The sequence below is a fragment of the Triticum dicoccoides genome, chromosome 3B (assembly GCF_002162155.2).
Source record: "Triticum dicoccoides isolate Atlit2015 ecotype Zavitan chromosome 3B, WEW_v2.0, whole genome shotgun sequence".
Taxonomy (NCBI): Eukaryota; Viridiplantae; Streptophyta; class Magnoliopsida; order Poales; family Poaceae; genus Triticum; species Triticum dicoccoides.
Genome location: NC_041385.1, coordinates 130895307 through 130914548, shown reverse-complemented (window position 1 = coordinate 130914548; position 19242 = coordinate 130895307). Strand labels below are relative to the sequence as shown.

At 47.4% G+C, this 19242-nt stretch overlaps 1 protein-coding gene across 1 annotated transcript; it reads right to left on the bottom strand.

Annotated features, from left to right (window-relative positions):
* Window positions 1-4351: 4351 nt before the first annotated feature.
* Window positions 4352-6399, bottom strand: LOC119275149. Its single transcript, XM_037555949.1, has one exon. The coding sequence runs from the start codon at window positions 6242-6244 to the stop codon at window positions 4616-4618; it is 1629 nt and encodes a 542-aa protein (XP_037411846.1). The 5' UTR covers window positions 6245-6399; the 3' UTR covers window positions 4352-4615.
* Window positions 6400-19242: the final 12843 nt, after the last annotated feature.

The window sequence follows — 19242 nt, the reverse complement described above, 5'->3', positions numbered from 1 at the left end:
CGCCCCGCACCACCCCGCCTCGCCTCGCCGGAGCCGCCGCCCCATCGACCGGAGCCGCCGTCGATCCGATCTGTTTCGTCGCCTGTTTTTTTCGGTTTAGGAACCCTAGTTTCGTTTTTTAGAATAGATCGGTTTTATTTTTTCTCGGTTTATTTATTTAGCGAACGTTCGCTCGTTCGTTCATTTTAACGAACGAGTTTCACCGTTAAGCCGCAGACAGCGAACGTCTGTTCGTTAGTCTCTTTGTCGGTTTTTTTCTTTTTCCAGGGGTTTCCGCGATTATTTTCGATCGTGATTTCTGCCCTGATATTTGTTTTAGTTCATCTGTTCGCTCGTTTATCGGAATCAGGCGATTCAAGCGCCTAGAGTTTTGTCTCGAAGCCCTCTTTCTGTTTAATAAACTTAAACAAGTTTTTGCTACCGTAAAATATGACTTAGGTCCAGATTAGTAAACGGAGCCTGTTTTTTTCGCAGCTTGAGTTTCGTTGCTTCGTTTGATTTGATTCTTTTTGCAAACAAGAGTTCTTAAGTTGAACTTTCTAGTTGGATCTCTTATTTGAGCTTTACCCGTGCTTCTAGTTGAGTGCTTATTGTATGCTTGTTTGTTTGCGATAGAGTACCTGGAGTGCGAAGCGTGCTACTATGAGTCTCTAGGTTTCACGGATCATCAGCAAGGCAAGTAACACTTTGATCATACCGCTTTACTATCCAGTTTTATTGCATTAGATCAATCCTCAAACAATTGCATGGCTAGGATCTGATTAATATGTGGGTTTTTGGGAAGTAGATGAGGTAGTACCTATTGTCCTGTTTATTATCAAACCTTTGGGAGTTACTTCTACGTTTGCTTATATTCCTATGCTATGCTTGTAGACGTGGATTGGGTGAGTGTATCCATTACAGATGTGATTAATGTTTAACTTAAGGTGGTTACTTTAATTCATATCTGGGTGGACTGAGGCACCTGGGGAACCCAGTGTTGCCTGTATTTTTGGAAATCCCGGGGTACCGTGTGATTCTCCTATGGACCGCCACCCAGGCTCAAAGGGATCATAAGATTATTCATGCTTGAAACTTCCGAGTGCAGCCACAAGCTATTATGGGCTCTAGCATAGTTGAGTACGTTGCAAGACCTCTCTCAGTGGTGGGCTAGCAGATGTAGGGGAAAGTAGGTGTAACTATGCACCCAGAGTAAAGAGTTATTGTTTCAGAAAGACTGTGTCTCCTTTCTTCAACCATGGATGTATTCGAGTGTTGTGGGGAAAAGTGCGCAAACCTCTGCAGAGTGTACAAACTAATCATGGTTAGCCGTGTCCCCGGTTATGGACGTTTTGAGTATCTAGTTCTTGGATTATCATGTGGATCTCATCATGTTACTTAATTTAATTTTGATTGGGTTTAATGATGATGCTTAATTGGGATTGAGTTGGAGGAACCTTCTCAATGTTTAACAACCACCATGATAGTTAACTAAAATTTATTCCTTTGTTGTAGGGGAAAATTGGCTTTATGCAAAACTGTAACCATAGAGCTTTCCACCAGCCATATATGCATGTAGTGATAGCATTATTCTGTTCATTACTCTCTATGTGTTACATTGCCAGCATATTCCATGTGCTGACCGGTTTTCGGGCTGCAACCTTCATGTTGCAGACTTTTCAGACGACGAGTAAGGTGCCTTAGGTCGTGATCTTTCACTCAGTGATGCCGTTGGAGTTGATGGACTCACTTTATCTTCCAAGCCTTCCGTTGTTATCGTTTATAGTTGGCCTGAAGCCATATTTATTGTAATAAGTTCTCTTTTGAGATATTCCATGTAATAAGTGTGTGATTGCTACTTTGTTATAAATCCTTCAAGTATTGTGCGTGTCAGCATTACCGATCCAGGGATGACACTGATGCACAGAGATCAGACTGTTTGAGGTCTGGTCGCTACATATATTGTGCATGAGTCTTTATTTCTTGATAATAGGTCACTTGGGGGCTTCCACTCAACGAGTTTAGCTCATAATAACCCTCTTTGCCTGGCATATGCCAACATATCCATCATGGTTAAACCTTTCTGTTTTCTTGATGCTCATCCGACAAGATGACCCGGCGTACTCTTGACAGTCAATCTATTATGACCCTAAACTTGTCAAGGTTAAAACGCCAGCTTATGTCATGTGAGAGCCGGCCTACAGAGAGCCAGGATAAACCATAGGCTATCACGCCTGCTTCGTTGAAGCAAGACTCAAGCCTCGAAAGCCGGTCTTTAACTCGTGCCTCGAAAGCCGGCTCAATAATAAACAAGAGCAGGATGTAGAGTTTTACCTCCGTTAAGAGGGTCCGGACCTGGGTAAGCATCATCTCCTTCGTTCTTGTTACTCTCAATCCGAGATCCATAGCTCGGGACCCCTACCCCGAGGTCTATCGGTTTTGACACCAACTCACGGGTAGGACGCCGAACCCACGTCCAAGCCACTTGATCCAGAGCTGCTCATCATTGCTGGAGAGCTAGGAAAAGGGCCATGGCCTCCACCTCCTTTGCAACGGGGCGATCGCCACCTCATCGCATCGCAAGCTCCACGAGATACGCATGTCGAGCACAAGCTCAACTCCGTCCATATGGAGTCGCCCGACCGCCGCGTTAACTGAGATCACGCGTCTCACGGTTAGCATCATAACCATTCATTTATGTCCATGCCTCAAAATAACACCCTTGCAACCTATATGACCCTAATGTTGTGTTACAAGATTTATTGGACCAACAGACTGCCAAAGAGGAGCAAAGGCGGTGGGTTGAGGAGCAAATGCGCTGGGTTGAGGAGGAGAAAAGAGAGAAGGAGAAAGCAGAAATGAACGAAAGGTTCAAGTTGTTCGAGAAAAAAACTAGAGGTAGAACATTCTCTAAATTTGGTCCCATTCATTATATAGCGACGAACAGTTCTCACTTGACTCTACTCTTATAGGCTCTTATGCAATCTCAAGGCGGTGGAAATGATGCCCCTCCTCCTCCTCCTCCAGAAGCTTAACCCGCTAGAAATGATGCCCTTCCTCCTCAAGATGTTGTATGAAGATGTGAACTTCTATCTGATGTGCATGTGTTTTGCAAGTAGTGAACTTCCGTAAGTATGATACCATTGGCCTATGTATGAACTTCCATGTGATGTGCTCCTATGTATGAATTTGCGAGCTTGTGTGTGATGTGTACTAGTACGAAACATTGGCCTATGTGAACTACTTTAAATTATGCCTATGTGTGTGATGTGTTGCTTGATGAATTTCTAGGGAGCTACGAGCTCCCACATTCATTTATTATGATAGCATTTTATACACTGAAGATTCAAAAAGTGCAGTCTGGTTGTTTTCAATTGCAGGGATCAGATAAGAAACAACTTCACAACAGAAGCAATGGAACACATTTCCGAGAGCCACACTCGGAAACAGAGACATTCACGAGCGTAGCTCTCAAAAAAGGGATCGCCTGAGCACTTTAACTATAGTTGTGCCAATCTTTTCTGAGGGCCCCTCTCAGAAAAGGGGTTGCCTGAACATTTTACTACTACAGTTGTGCCACTCTTTTTCGAGGGTTGTGACACTCGATAAAAGTTCAACTGCCATGTGGGACACCCGGGCCCATTGGTCAGTTTCGAAGGTTTCAGTCAACAGTCTGAGCCGTACGAGGAAGCTCTCAGTAAAGACAACACGTCATATTATTCTTTTTAAAGATTTAACAAATAATTTGAAACTTTTACCAATAACTAGACATGTCAAGTATGAATGCTTCTGTGACATGTTTTTACCGAGCGGACCATCATAGCTCTCGGTACAGGTGACAAAATTTGACTGCGCCGTCAGTTTCGAACGGGCATTGCCGCGTGGCGCTCTTGGGGTTTGTGCCGTTTGCCGTGCGTTGTTTGTTCGTCGTGAGCCCGTGCCGGCAACGTTAGCTAGTTGCCGTGAAGTCAGGGTTGCCGAGTGTGGGTCTCGACGTCTGTACTTTGCTGAGTGCCCATATTTTGGCTCTCGGCGAAGAGACGAACACCTGGCTATAGGAAAATTCCAGTAGTGTACATGGACATTCAAACAGTAGAAAAGGAAAGTTTGAGAGAGGAAACCCATCACAGAGAGCACCAAATTAGGCCGTACAGGGAACGGGCGCGGAATTGATACGCAGTTGGCCAGCGAAAGGGGATGAGGAAGGCACTGCAAAAGACCTGGACCTCGGTGTGCCCTCGTGTGGCTCGGGATCAGCACCACACCGACCATGGGGCTGGTGCAGAGTGCAGACACCTCGGAGATGCCCATGAACATCCACGATCGAGGTAGATACTCCAATGCTCACAACGGTGACAAAGTACAGGCTCCATGACACAACGATTATTCCTGGCAAATCAACAAGAGACCATAGGCATCTGAATTCTGAAGCTTCTCACCTCAAGAGACCATAGACATCTTACAGGTTATTGCTCCACTGCTATTGCTGATTACAACGAATCGAAAGCGAAAAGGTAATGCATCCTGGCGAAGGAAAAGGAAAAATGGAGTATGCATGGTGGCCTAAGGGAAAAGCTAAATCTAATGTATGCATGGTGTCCTGCATGGCAGCCTGTGTCCTGCCCTGCCTGCCTAGCTAGTTGGGGTGCCCTGTGGTGGAGGGGCTGGAGCCGGGCTGCTGCTGGAAGCCGGCGGGCGGTGGGGTCTGGGCGCCCGGGTGGTGGTCCACGGACGACGAGTAGTTGTTGTAGGCCTCGGCGAGGTCCAGGTCGAACTCCTTCTGCTTGAGCACGAGCAGCATGCGCTGGCCGTCGACGCGCCGGCGCTCCATCCGCAGCCGCTCGTGCTCCATGTCCCACTCCTTGGTGGCCTTGAACTGCTCCCACTTGTGGCGCTGCTTCTCCAGCGCGTACTCGCGGACCTCGTACGCCAGCTGCTGCTTCTCCAGCTCCAGCGCGCGCCGCTGCATCCACTGCCGCAGCTGCTGCTGGTCGCCGCCGGCCTCCGCCGCGGCCAGCTCGCGCTGCAGCTCCTGCATGGTGCACGACCTCCTGCGGGCGTGCTTGTTCCCGTCCTCTTCTCCGTCTTCCCCGGCCGCAGCAGCACTGCTCTCGCCGCGACGGCGCTTGTTCTTGTGCCCGCCGTAGTTGTGGAAAACATTACTGTCGTCGACGCGGCCCCCGCGGCGGTTGGTGCCCGGCGCCTTCTCCTCCACGTCGTCCAGGTCGTAGTCGTCGTCGTCCTCCTCCTCTTCAGCCTCTTTGCTGCTGAGGACGTCGTCCTCGCTGTCGTCCTCAGAACGCGTGGAGGAATTCACCATCGCCACAACCTGGCGGCCGGCGGACGAGTTGGCAGCGCCGGGCACTGCCGCCGGTTGCGGGTGGTGGAAGCAGGCCGCTCCGTCGTCGGTGCCGTGCGAGGTTGCTGCGGCGGCGCCGGGGGGGTTGTGGTAGGTGCACATCTCGCGGAAGAAGAGGTGCTTGGAGCTGAGCAGCTTGCGCGCCTCCTCCTTGGCCTTGGCGGTGAGCTCGCCCATGGCGTCGAGCAGCGTGGGGTTCTCGACCACCTTGCACGCCGTGCCGCGGCCGAGCAGGTCGACGACTCGCTTGTAGCGCTTGTTGAGGTCGTTGAACTTGTCCTCGCACTGCTGCGGCGACACCGCGAAGCCGTTCTCCATCATCGCCCGGGACACGGACTTCCACTTACCCTTCTTCTGCTGCGCCGCCGCCTGCGGCCCGTGCCCTCCGTGCGCCGCCGCCGCAGACGCCCCCGCCTTCCCGTGCGAGTGCGACGCCGCCGCCTTGCCTCCGGCAGACACGCCCTCCCCGTCGTCCCCGGCGTTGTACACCACCGCGATGAGCAGACGCACCATCGCGTCCGTCCACTTCATCCGGGACCACGGGCACCCCGCGGTCCCCGCCCCCGCCCCCGCCCTCGGCTGCTGCACGACGCCGCCGCCATTCCCGACGACGTTGCCCATCTCCTCCTCTTCATGCGCCTTGACCGCCCTCGACGGCGGCGCCACGTAAGCCGCGTACGGCGGCTGCGGGTGCTGCTGCCTCACCGGCATGGCCTGGTGGTGCTGGACCTGGAAGCCGCCGCCACCGCCGCCGTTGGCATGGTGGAGGTGCTCCGGCGGCTGCTGGAACGAGGAGGCCGCGTGGATCTGCGGCTGCGGCTGGTGGACGAGGTGCATCTCCATGCCCAGCATCGCCGCCGCAGACCCACGCGCACCCAGCCCTGCTCCTCCGTCAACCCTCTCCATCTGCAAAGCCTGGCCACCGGTCTCTGGTTGTCAACTCTTTTTTTCTCTGAGGGACTCTTGTGGTCAACTCTAGGTTTGGCGCTGGCCGGTGGAGAGGAGCGGCGAATAAAAAGGAGGAGCGGGGGCAGGGGGCCGCCGCCGGTATGGCCGCCGAACAGCAGCAGCCGCCTCTGCTAGAGGGAGGGGCACGCGCTCTCTGTTTTGCGGGGAGCCCACGGACGCGCCGAAAACCACCTTGGATTCTTTGCGCCCGGTGCTTTCCTCTGTGGCACTGTTTGTAGATGGGCGTGTGCGCAGAAGATCCGTCGAGGATTGTTGAATCAGCTGCTGCCCCGGTATGCCTCCTCGGCTGGCTGTGGTTTGGCAAAGTTTTCTTTCTTACATGGGCCTCGAAGTTTTGGCAAATGCAGACCAGGCCCTTGGTTGTGATTTTTCACAAGCGCCTCATTGATAAGATATATTTGACATATTCAACATTGATTACAATATATTCATCTCTACATGAAGAGCCCCTCACTACTAACAATCAATCCCAGCCTCAAGTCTTGGTAGCAATCTTTTTTTCTAAATGACTTGTATTACTCAAAGCAAATGATTGCAATACTTAATAGAAAGTTGTGCTTAGAGCTTAATGCTCCTATCTTTGAACCAGAATCTTAGCGGTTATTTGCTATTTTAATTGATACAACAATGCCTAAGTTGAACCAATAAGATCTGCTCCAACTTGAATGTCAATCCAATCTACTTCCCAATAAGAATTCCTAATCCCTAAATCTAAGCATGGCATGATTGTTAGCCAGGATAACCCGCTTACGTACATCATTAAGAAGTACCGACGGCTTTTTCCGCTTCTTGGTCAATAGGACTTACTCTCTGGTAAAGTAACTTTCAAGATAGGTACATCGTTCGGTCTAGAACCAAGCTAGGCAGCACTACGAAGCATATGTGAGTAATTTTGTGATCTCCTGACAAAGCTTATTTCATTTCATGCACTAGGAATACATGTCTCGAATGATCAATCGTTGTGCTTTGAATCAACTTTACCGCTTGTAAGCAATCTGATTCATTGGTTAGGGGGAGATCACCCCATCATTTTGCTAATGCCACTCCCTCAACAATCGATGAGAGCTTCACATTCCAATACATCATGGCAAAAAAATGGAAGCTGGCATGAAGTGGATATAATCTCACCCCATGTCCTTTGTAGATCATACCAGACTACCAGTTCCACCGAGTTGCTCTACCTCTGAGTAAGAACCATCAACACTTAGTTTCCCTAACTTGGATCTGGAGTCTATCAAGCCAAGGAGGGCCGGCCCTGAGGAGGCGGGGGCAGGGGGACGCGGCTCCTCTACCATGCCTCTTATCACGGCACGGGTGTCGTGCCTCCTTCGTATGCGTGCGGACACACTCACATGGGCCAGAATATGAGAATTACCAAGAGCTAGTCTGCCCAGCCCATCCATTAGATGCATCATACGTCTCAACTGATTAACTATATTTGTCTCAAAAAAATGATTAACTATATCCCGCTCAAAAAAGAACTGATCAACTATAAACCCCTAAAAAATTAATTAACTAATATAATTAATACATGTCCGACACTGTAAAATGAAAATGAATTTATATAAGAAAAAATGTTTTGTTAAATAGTATTGGTCATATTTTACGCAGAGCGGATTTTAATCAATTTGATTGGTACCTTTTTTGTCTTTATTACATAGTGTATGTAACTAGCACATTCGATCGACCACACAAGGGCGTGCTTGATTCTCATCATCCTCACATGAGTGTTGAATCACTATACACTTTTCTGTGGTGTATTTGGAAAACTCGGAATGACTCTGTTTTCTATAGGAAAGTTTGCAACCCTTCCCAGGTTTACGCAGTGGCAATGGCAATTATACAGGGAGCTAAACTTGAGTTTGAAGCCTCTTTCCAGGTTTGCAGTGAAGGTGATTTGAACGATCCTCATGTGGATGCAAAACATGGTTTACGACTGCAGGATCATGTTCCCCAGCAGATGACTCCATCTCCTGGAAGCACCATCACGAATATCACCAGCTTTTCAGGGCCTGTTATCTTTTCAGATGCTTCTTGGATTATAGGTTCTGATGACCAGCCGACACCTGCAGGACTAGGTATATTCATTCGGATGGGTACGAAGGAAGATGCTCTCAGCTTTGTATATCGGTTGTCTCCCCACCAGTGACTTTAGTCATTCTGGCTGAAGCTTTCAGTTTGATGCTCGCAACTCAAATTGCAGGAATGCTTCAGCTTCAGCAAGCCACCTTCTTGATGGACAGTGCTACGTTGGCAAAGGTTGCGGCAGCTCAAAGACTGATTCTTGCACCAGGACACTAGACCATCAGGCCACAGCTAGCTTACATAGCAGCTTCTTCACCCTTTAACTCATCAAATATCTATCACATTCCCAGGAACTACAATTTTCAAGCTCATCATCAGGCAAAACTTGCACTAAAGCTTAAGAATAGAACATTTAGCTTCAGGTGCTTAACTTCAGGCAATGGTACATGCCTCAGTGCTCATGTAACGGTGCAATCTCCAGTACTGCAATGCACATTTGTACATGTACGTTGTTGCTAGATCAATAAAATATTATGTGTTCAAAAAAAAAAACTATAGTTATATGCCAATCGATTGTAGGCAACTGAAGTGGCACATCCGTACAAGGATGTAAGCGGACGATGTCCGTGCGTCCATACAGTCCATGAACAAAAATAATAATTAAACTAACACGATTATTACATTAATGAACATTGGTGCAGTTTTTGCTTCGGGACATTCGGACGCCGTCCGCTTCCATCGCTAGTGCACAGGCTTGCAACCACAGTTGCATGACCATAGGTCGTACTCCCTTTGTAAAGAAACATAAGAGCGGTTAAATCACTGAACGTTCTTATATTTCTTTACAGAGGGAGTACTTAACTACAGTTAAAGATCGCCACACTAGATCCAAGCATGCACCGGGCCGTCACTGCGGATGGCCACCCTGGATCCCTTTGGTCGGCGCCCGCTTCACCAATGTCGCCGTTGAGCACCGCTGCCCTAGATCCCTCTGTCCTTCATCATCGTTGCCCGACCCGCCATATCATGGAAATATGCCCTAGAGGCAATAATAAAATGATTATTATTATATTTCCTAAATCATGATAAAAGTTTATTATTCATGCTAGAATTGTATTGACCGAAAACTTAAATACATGTGTGGATACATAAACAAATATCATGTCCCTAGTGAGCCTCTACTAGACTAGCCCATTGATCAAAAATGGTTAAGGTTTCCTAACCATAGACATGAGTTGTCATTTGATAACGGGATCACATCATTAGGAGAATAATGTGATGGACAAGACCCATCCGTTAGCTTAGCATATTGATCGTTCAGTTTATTGCTATTGCTTTTTAATGTCCAATACATATTTCTTCGACTATGAGATTATGCAACTCCCGGATACCGGAAGAATACCTTGTGTGCTATCAAATGCCACAACGTAATTGCGTGATCATAAAGATGCTCTATAGGTATCTCCGAAGGTGTTTGTTGAGTTGGCATAGATCGAGATTGCGATTTACCACTCAGAGTATCGGAGAGGTATCTCTGGGCCCTCTCGGTAATACACATCATAAGCTTGCAAGCAAATGACTAAGGAGTTAGTTACGAGGTGATGTATTATGGAACGAGTAAGGAGACTTGCCAGTAACGAGATTGAACTAGGTATGAATATACCGACGATCGAATCTCGGGCAAGTAACATACCGATGGACAAAGAGAATTACGTATATTGACCTAACGGTTCGACCGATAGTCTTCATAAAATATGTAGGAGTCAATATGTGCATCTAGGTTCCGCTATTGGCTAATGACCGGAGAGGTGTCTCGGTCATGTCGACATAGTTGTCAAACCCGTAGGGTCCGCACGCTTAACGTTTGTTGACGATATAGTGTTATATGAGTTATATGATTTGCAGACTGAATGTTATTAGGAGTCCTGAATGAGATCACGGACATGACGAGGAGTCTCAAAATGGTCGAGAGGTAAAGATTGATATATAGGACGATGGTATTCGGACACCGGAATAGTTTCGTAGTGCACTGGGTACTCATCGGGTCACTGGAAGGGGTTCCGGACACCCCCGACAAGTGTATGGGCCTTATGGGCCAAAGGGGGGCAGGCCAGCGCACAAGGGGGCTGGTGCGCCCCTTCCCTTGGATGCCCGGCCCTAGGGAAGGAAAGGGGAGAGGTGTCCCCTCCCGCCTTTCCCTCCTCAGGAGAGGAAGGAAAGGGGGGCGCCACCTCCTCATTCCTTCCTCCCGCACTCCAAATAAGGAGGGGGCGCCACTTGGGGGAAGACCCCAAGTAGGATTCGGCCTACTTGGGGGTGCCTCCTGGCTGCTCCCTCCACCCCCACCTATATATATGTGGGAGGGGGCGCCTAGCCCAATACACAACATTGTCTTAGCCGTGTGCGGCGTCCCCTCCATCATTTACACCATCGGTCATATTTTTGTAGTGCTTAGGCGAAGCCCTGTGGAGATAGCTTCACCATCACCGTCACCACGCCGTCGTGCTGCTGGAACTCATCTACTACCTTGCCGCCTTGCTGGATCAAGAAGGCGGAGGACGTCATCGAGCTGAACGTGTGTTGAACGCGGAGTTGTTGTACGTTTGGTACTTGTTCGGTTGGAGAGCGAAGAAGTTCGACTACATGAACCACGTTATTAACGCTTCCGCTTATGGTCTACGATGGTACGTAGACACACTCTCCCCTCTCGTTTCTATGCATCTCCATGGATAGATCTCGTGTGTGCGTAGAATTTTTTTTGTTTTCCATGCAATGTTTCCCAACAGTGGCATTTGAGCCAGGTCTATGCGTAGATGATATGCACGAGTAGAACACAAAGAGTTGTGCGCAGTGATAGTCATACTGCTTACCACCAACGTCTTATTTTGATTCGGCGGTATTGTAAGATGAAGTGGCCTGGACCAACTTTACATGTCCACGTACATGAGACCAGTTCCACCGACAGACATGCAACTTGTTTTGCATAAAGGTGGCTGGCAGGTGTTTGTTTCTCCTACTTCAGTTGAATCGAATTTGACTGCGGCCGGTCCTTGAAGAAGGTTAAAACAACAAACTTGATAAATCACCATTGTGGTGCTTGCTGTAGGTAATAACGGTTCTTGCTAGAAGCCCGTAGCAGCCACGTAAAACTTGCAACAAGAAAGTAGAGGACGTCTAACTTGTTTTTGCAGGGCATGTTGTGATGTGATATGGTCAAGACGTGATGTGATATACATTGTTGTATGAGATGATCATGTTCTGTAATATCGACAACCGGCAGGAGCCTTTGGGTTGTCTCTTTGTTGTATGAAATGCAAGTGCCATGTAATTGCTTTACTTTATCGCTATGCGTCAGCAATAGTTGTAGAAGCAATAGTTGGCCAGACGACCCCGACGCAATGATGGAGATCAAGGTGTCGAGCCGGTGACGATGGAGATCATGATGATGCTTTGGAGATGGAGATCAAAAGCACAAGATGATGATGGCCATATCATGTCACGTATTTTGATTGCATGTGATGTTTATCCTTTATGCATCTTATTTTGCTTAGAAAGGCGGTAGCATTATAAGATGATCCCTTCACTAAATTTCAAGATAAAACTGTTCTCCCCGAGTATGCATCGTTGCCAAAGTTCGTCGTTTCGAAGCACCACGTGATGATTGGGTGTGATAGACTCTACGTTCACATACAACGGGTGTAAGACAGTTTTGCACATGCAGAATACTTGGGTTAAACTTGACGAGCCTAGCATGTACAGACATGGTCTCAGAATACTAGAGACCGAAAGGTCGAACGTGAGTCATATAGTACATATGATCAACATAGAGATGTTCACCATTGATGACTACCCCATCTCATGTGATGATCGGGCATGGGTTAGTTGATTTGGATCATGTATCACTTAAATAACTTGAGGGATGTTTATTTAAGTGGGAGTTCATTAGTAATTTGATTAATTGAACTTAATTTATCATGAACTTAGTCTTAATAGTTTTGCATATCTATGTTGTAGATCAATAGCTCACGATATAGCTCCCATATATTTTTGATATGTTCCTAGAGAAAACTAAGTTGAAAGATGATGGTAGCAATAAAGCGGACTAGGTCCATGATCTGAGGATTATCCTCATTGCTGCACAGAAGAATTATGTCCTTGATGCACCGCTAGGTGACAAACCTATTGCAGGAGCAGATGCAGAGGTTATGAAGGTTTGGCAAGCTCGATATGATGACTACTTAATAGTTTAGTGTGCCATGCTTTACGGCTTAGAACCGGGACTTCAAAACCGTTTTGAACGCCATGGAGCATATGAGATGTTCCAAGAGATGAAATTGGTATGCCCGTGTCGAGAGGTATGAGACCTCTGACAAGTACTTTGCCTACAAGATGGAGGAGAATAGCTCAGCCAGTGAGCATGTGCTCAGAATGTCTGAGTACTACAATCGCTTGAATCAAGTGGGAGTTAATCTTCCAGATAAGATAGTGGTTGACAGAGTTCTCTAGTCATTATCACCAAGCTACTAGAACTTCGTGACGAACTATAATGTGCAAGGGATGACGAAAACGATTCTTGAGCTCTTTGTGATGCTGAAATCAGCGAAGGTATAAATCAACAAAGAACATCAAGTGTTGATGGTTAACAAGACCACGGGTTTCAAGAAAAGGGCAAAGGAAAGAAAAGGAACTTCAAGAAGAATGGCAAGCAAGTTGCCACTCCCGGGAAGAAGCCCAAAGCTGGACCCAAGCCTGAAACTGAGTGCTTCTACTGCAAAGGGAGTGGTCACTGGAAGCGGAACTGCCCCAAGTATTTGGCGGAAAAGAAGGATGGGTAAGTGAACAAAGGTATATTTGATATACATGTTATTGATGTGTACTTTACTAGTGTTCGTAGCAACCCCTGGGTATTTGATACCGGCTCAGTTGCTAAGATTAGTAACTCGAAACAGGAGTTGCTGAATAAACAGAGACTAGTTAAGGACGAGGTGGGGATGTGTGCTGGAAGTGATTCCAAGGTTGATACGATCACCATCGCACACCCTATCTTCAGGATTAGTGTTAAACCAGAATAAATGTTATTTGGTGTTTGTGTTGAGCATGAATATGACCAGATCAGGTTTATTGCAATACGGTTATTCATTTAAGTCAGAGAATAATTGTTGTTCTATTTACATGAATAAAACCTTCTATGGTCATGCACCAAATATGAATGGTTTATTCAATTTTGATCGTAGTGATACACATATTCATAATATTGATGCCAAAAGATGCAAAGTTGATAATGATAGTGCAACATATTTGTGGCACTGCCGTTAAGGTCATATTGGTGTAAAGCGCATGAAGAAACTCCATGCGGATGGATTTTTGGAATCACTTGATTATGAATCATTTGATACTTGTGAACCGTGCCTCATGGGCAAGATGACTAAAACTCCGTTCTCCGGAACAATAAAGTGAGCTAATAACTTATTGGAAATAACATACCGATGTATGTGGTCTAATGAGTTGTCAGGACCCCGACTCAATGCCACATCGATCTAGCATGTAACACCTCATATCACTTTGCAGCCTCACGCACGGTATCCCCACGGGTGTCGCCTTACCTTTGCCCGGGACCGTTTGCGCCTTTTGGCACACGTATATGATAGTGTCGCTAGCATCCATATGATAAGGAGCCCGGGCTGACATGGCTAGTCGTAAACCCAAAGTGGCACAAACTTACAGGGACAGGCATCCATGACCCAGCATCGAATGTGTCGGTCATAAGCGAGTGAATCCAGGCTATAGCACTGGGCTAGCAGGACTCCGGTGAACCGGGCTGTAGCGGGCTAACAGGACTCCGGTATTCATCGCGTGACATTTCCCCAAAGTGACAGACACAGGAACGAAGAAGGACACATGCCGGCCAGCCTAAGTGCCCCGGAGCAGTAGCAAGCTACCATGGCTCAGTGGAAGCACTAGCAGACATTTCCCAGTAAGAGAGGCTACTAAGGATAAACCAATAGTCAGATCCCACACATACCAAGCATTTCAATAACATACACACAATATGCTCGATATGTGCAAATACAACATGGCATCACAACATGACTCTACAACTCAAGTATTTTATTCAATAGGCTCCGAGGAGCGAGATATTACAAACATGGGTCTCGCGACCCAACATTCAGAGCATACAAGTCAAAGCACATGCGGAAGCTTAACATGTCTGAGTATAGACAACTACAAATGAAAAAGGCTGAGAAGCCTGACTAACTACCAGATCCTGCCGAGGGCACAAGATCGTAGCTGAGGTAACAAGCTAAACGTCGAAGTCCACGCGGAACTACTAGTGAGACGGAAGTCTCTCTGCAAAACATAAAATAGGCAAACGTGAGTACAAATGTACCCAGCAAGACTTACATCAGAACTAACTACATATGCATCATTATCAACAAGGGGATGGTGGGGTTTAACTGCAGCAAGCCAGCTTTGACTCGGCGGCTATCCTGAACTACGACTGCAAGTAACTCTTTTGAGGTGGCGCACACGAGTCCACATATTCACCATATCAATACACCACTATGGATCCGCTCCCGTCTCCCTACGAGAACGCCATCCATAGCACTCACACTTATCTTGCATATTTTAGAGTATCCACTTTCACTTGTCTATGAACTGTACAGGCAACCCAGAAGTCCTTTACCGCGGACACGACTATTCGAATAGATCATATTAACCCTGCAGGGGTGTACTTCTTCACACACGCTCTCGCCACTTACCGCCATGTACACCTCGTGTATCTCGGCAACCTTCAAGTGGAAGCCTGGCGAGGGAGTCGGCCACGACCTGACTAACCACACAAGTCTCTCGTCCAGGTTTATCGCCTATTCGGGTTCCATCCGCAAGGAGATCTGGCTAGGGTGTCGCTCACGGCCCCAAACGATGTGTGCAGGGTTCCCAAGTCCACCATACGGGTGCCACTTGGTACAACGGGCCACTGTGCCTAGTCTGTCCCAAGCCCACCTGTACCGGGTGCCACTTGGTAGACTACTAACACTACCTACAAACACCAGAAACTAGTTGCAACTCCTGGACAGAGATCAGATTGATTAATAAGTCGAGAGGGGCCGAGTTACCGGAACCCAATGTGTGGTAGTAGCTGTTCATGGATCACAAACACAGAACCCAGTTCCTGAGGACGGCTGCAATGAGACAACCCACCATGTACTCCTACATGGCCTCTCACCGCTACCTTTACCAAATCGTGTTTACACACTTAGCTCTCAACAGTAGGACATGTTCACACACCTCCAATTCATCCCCGATGAATCAGACCTGACTCAACTCTAAGCAATAGCAGACATGACAAACAAGCATGAATGAGTAGGCACATCAGGGCTCAAACAACTCCTACTCATGCTAGTGGGTTTCATCTATTTACTGTGGCAATGACAGGTCATGTAGAGGATAAGGGGTTCAACTACTGCAACAAGTAACAGATGAATCGTTGTTGTCCTAATGCAGTAAAAGAGAGCAGGAGCGAGAGAGTGGGATTGTATCGGAATGAACAAGCGGGTTTTACTTGCCTGGCACTTCTGAAGATAGTAATAGTTCTTCATCGGTGTCATCGAACAATCGTCGGAACCACGTTTACTGAGAGGGGACAAATACCGACAACAGAGAAAGAAACACAATCAATGCAATGCACAATATGATGCATGCTCATGACATGTTAATATGAGTGTGTTGGCCTAATGTAACTACAACCAGATGGATTTGGGTCATTTTGAACCAAAGGTTCAATCCCAAACTCAAATTATGAATTTAAATAGTGCCTTATCATGTTTTGCACTAAACAGCAAGGTTAAGTTGTTTAAACATGCATGAAACCAGTACAGATGGATAGATTGGATTTTTCTGCTCATTTTTCATATATAAATTATTTCATTTGGAGTAATGGTTGATTTTCTATGAGTTTTAGAAGTTTTGAACATTTTCTGGAATTTCCTGAATAAGAATAAATCCAGTAAATGATTTACTGCATTAGCCTGACGTCAGTGTGACATAAGCAGGTCAACAAAGCTGGGTCCAGGTCAAACCTGACGTGTGGGGTCCACACGTCAGTGACTAACTAACTAATCTAAATTAATTAGTGTTAAACTACTACTAACTAAAAATGTCAGTGGAGTAATTAAACTTAATTAAAAACTAATCTAGGATTAGCTGGGGCCTGGGCCCACTCGTCAGTGACTCAGGGGGAGTCAAACTAGGGTCAAACCGGGTCAAACTCGCCGGAGTTGACCCGGGGCTCGTCGCCTGCAGGGCCAGGGACGGCGGAGAGGTGCGGGTTTCCTCCTCCGGCGTCCAAATGGTCGGAGGAGACCACCTACGGACAGCTGGTGATCCCGCGCGTGGAGTGGTGCAGTCAGTTACGCCGGGGGCGACCTATATCGACGGTGGCGAGCTCAAAGGCGGCGGCCGGAGTTCGGCCGGGTGCGGGGATGCGGCTGCGATGCGCTGGGAAAGCAACTGGCGGTGGCGTTGGCTTCCTGCGGAGCTGCTGAGCATGGTGACATGCGCGGATGCGGGCTGCGGTGTCTCAGACCACGGCGGCGCCATGGCCGGAGGCGGAGGCTCTCGGGCTCAATGGGAACGACGACTACGCGGCGCAATCAATCAAGGGGAGAGAGGGGGGCGAAGAAGGAACACACGGCGGGTCAGAAAAGCGGCTCGGTGAGCTCGGGGGAGGCTTGGAGGCGACGGGCGATGATGGCGATCTCCGACGGCCATGCAGAGAAGAAGAGCTCGATGACGAGGCTTCAGGGCGTCCGGGGTCGTGTGGTTCGGCGTAGAGGTGGGCGGCAGCAAGGCGGAGCTCGTGGGCGGGATGGCTGACTGTGGGGAGGTCGGTGGTCACGACGAACGGCGACGGTGGCGATGGTGGCAATGGTGGCGCTCGGGCACGAGGTGCAAAGCGAGAGAGAGAGGAGGGGATGAGCATGGGGAGAGAGCGAGAGCGGTCCAGGGGGGTGCGTGGCGTCATCCAGAAGATCGGGGAGGCCAGGCAGGCAGGGAGAAGCTGGCGCGGCTCGCCTGCGCACCGGGCACGAAGCTGCTTCTCCTCCTGGCAAGAGGAAGAAGACAGTGCTGCCCCTGGTGGGCCGGGCTGGCTTTGCCTGGCTGAGCTGCTATAGTGGTGGGCTGGCTGGGCTGCCAGGTAAGTTCAGGTGAGCTCTCCCTCTCTTCTGTTTTCTAATGTTTTTGTTTTCTAATTATTTGCCTCTGTTTTGAGCGTAGGAAAAATACCAAGGCATTTCCTAAAATCCTGAAAATATTCATGGACACTTGCTAAATTATTTCAGTGGCCCAAAAATAGTTCCAACATTATTTGAACATTTAATATATTTATAGTATTTAAATGCCCAAAGTTAAATACAATAAGATTTAATTCAATAGTCCAAAAATGGCCTAGAAATATGTGCATCATTTTTGGCAGAGGTTTTCACCTTTAACAAAAATCATGAACATTTATAAAGGGCATTTGGGTTCGTTGAAAATATTTTTATTGAACCTAGATGAACTCAATTGGTGCTAGGGTTTCAACAATCCCCATTTCAACTATCAAAGAAATTTAGACATGATGCAGCAACAAGCTAGTCCAAGTGCATAGCAAGGCTAGGGACGTTACAACTCACCCCCACTAAACAAGAATCTCGACCCGAGATTCAAGACGTGAGGTAAGAAGACAGAGGGAACACGAAGCTAGCACAATCTTCACGATCCAGGTTGCACTTCATAAGAACCTTGATTCGATCATCATCTTGTCTCGACGTCTTGCTCTGAGAACTCCAACTAACATGACAACGAGAGGAAAAGAAAGACTCTGGAAGGATCGATCTTCTCGAAGGTCGAACAACTCAGGATCAACTCATGGAATGAGACATTGAAACATCTCTCGAGCTGAGACATAAGCATACATCTGAAGGAATGGAGTGAGATAGATGACGAGGGTTCACTAGGTAGACAACAATTCTACACTTAAGAGGGTGGTGAATGGTTTCAACGTAGCGAGGAGTTGAGTTGCCATGATACCATAATGATGCACCTTAGGGAAGGTGACTCGTAGAAATATCCCCTTAAGTGGCAAAAAGAATTACCTTTGATTCAGAGATCATTGAAACTCTTTATACCAGCCTAAGGCAATTTTCAAGCGATCGTTTAGAGGGGTTCGGTAGAATGGCATACCCGGATTAGAATGGATGATGTGGATTACCTTGTTGAAAACAACACAAGGGATGATTTTAGTAACTGGGGAGAAGCTCAATAGTAGAGAGTGAGTCCACTGTTTGAAAAGTTATAGCATAATCGAGGAAACTGAGAGCAATCCCAGTTAGTGCCGATGATAACACCTAGCGCTTGTGTGTGCTCTCAAGAACTTGAGCATTTCCATATTCATCAAGGTTTTACCAATTTCCGTGTCAAGGGTCTTGGCAACACAACACACTACCATGATGAATAGTGATGGATGATGCAGATGCAAAGGAAGATAACACCTTCTCAGATTTCACCTTAACAATGCCAAGGTCGAAAGATCTGGATAATTGACCGAGAGACATTTAGCACTCCGCTTCTAATGTTCTCCTTGATGTGTTAGTGTATCCCATTCATAGATATGGTTTGTTATCTAGACCATCAAGTAAAAGGTCGAACTTCGGAAACACCAAATCCATAAGGAACAACTTCTTGAGTAAATCCTACGAAATCCTTATGGGGAGGTGGCCAACTTTCTCAATCAAGATATCACAATAATAGGTCTTCCGGCTGGGTGTGTTGGCCACAACATCCACTTTACCGGATTACAGAGAGACTAATATTATAGTTCTTGGGAAATGTTCCAACCATCATATCTGCCTGAGATTCAGATCTGA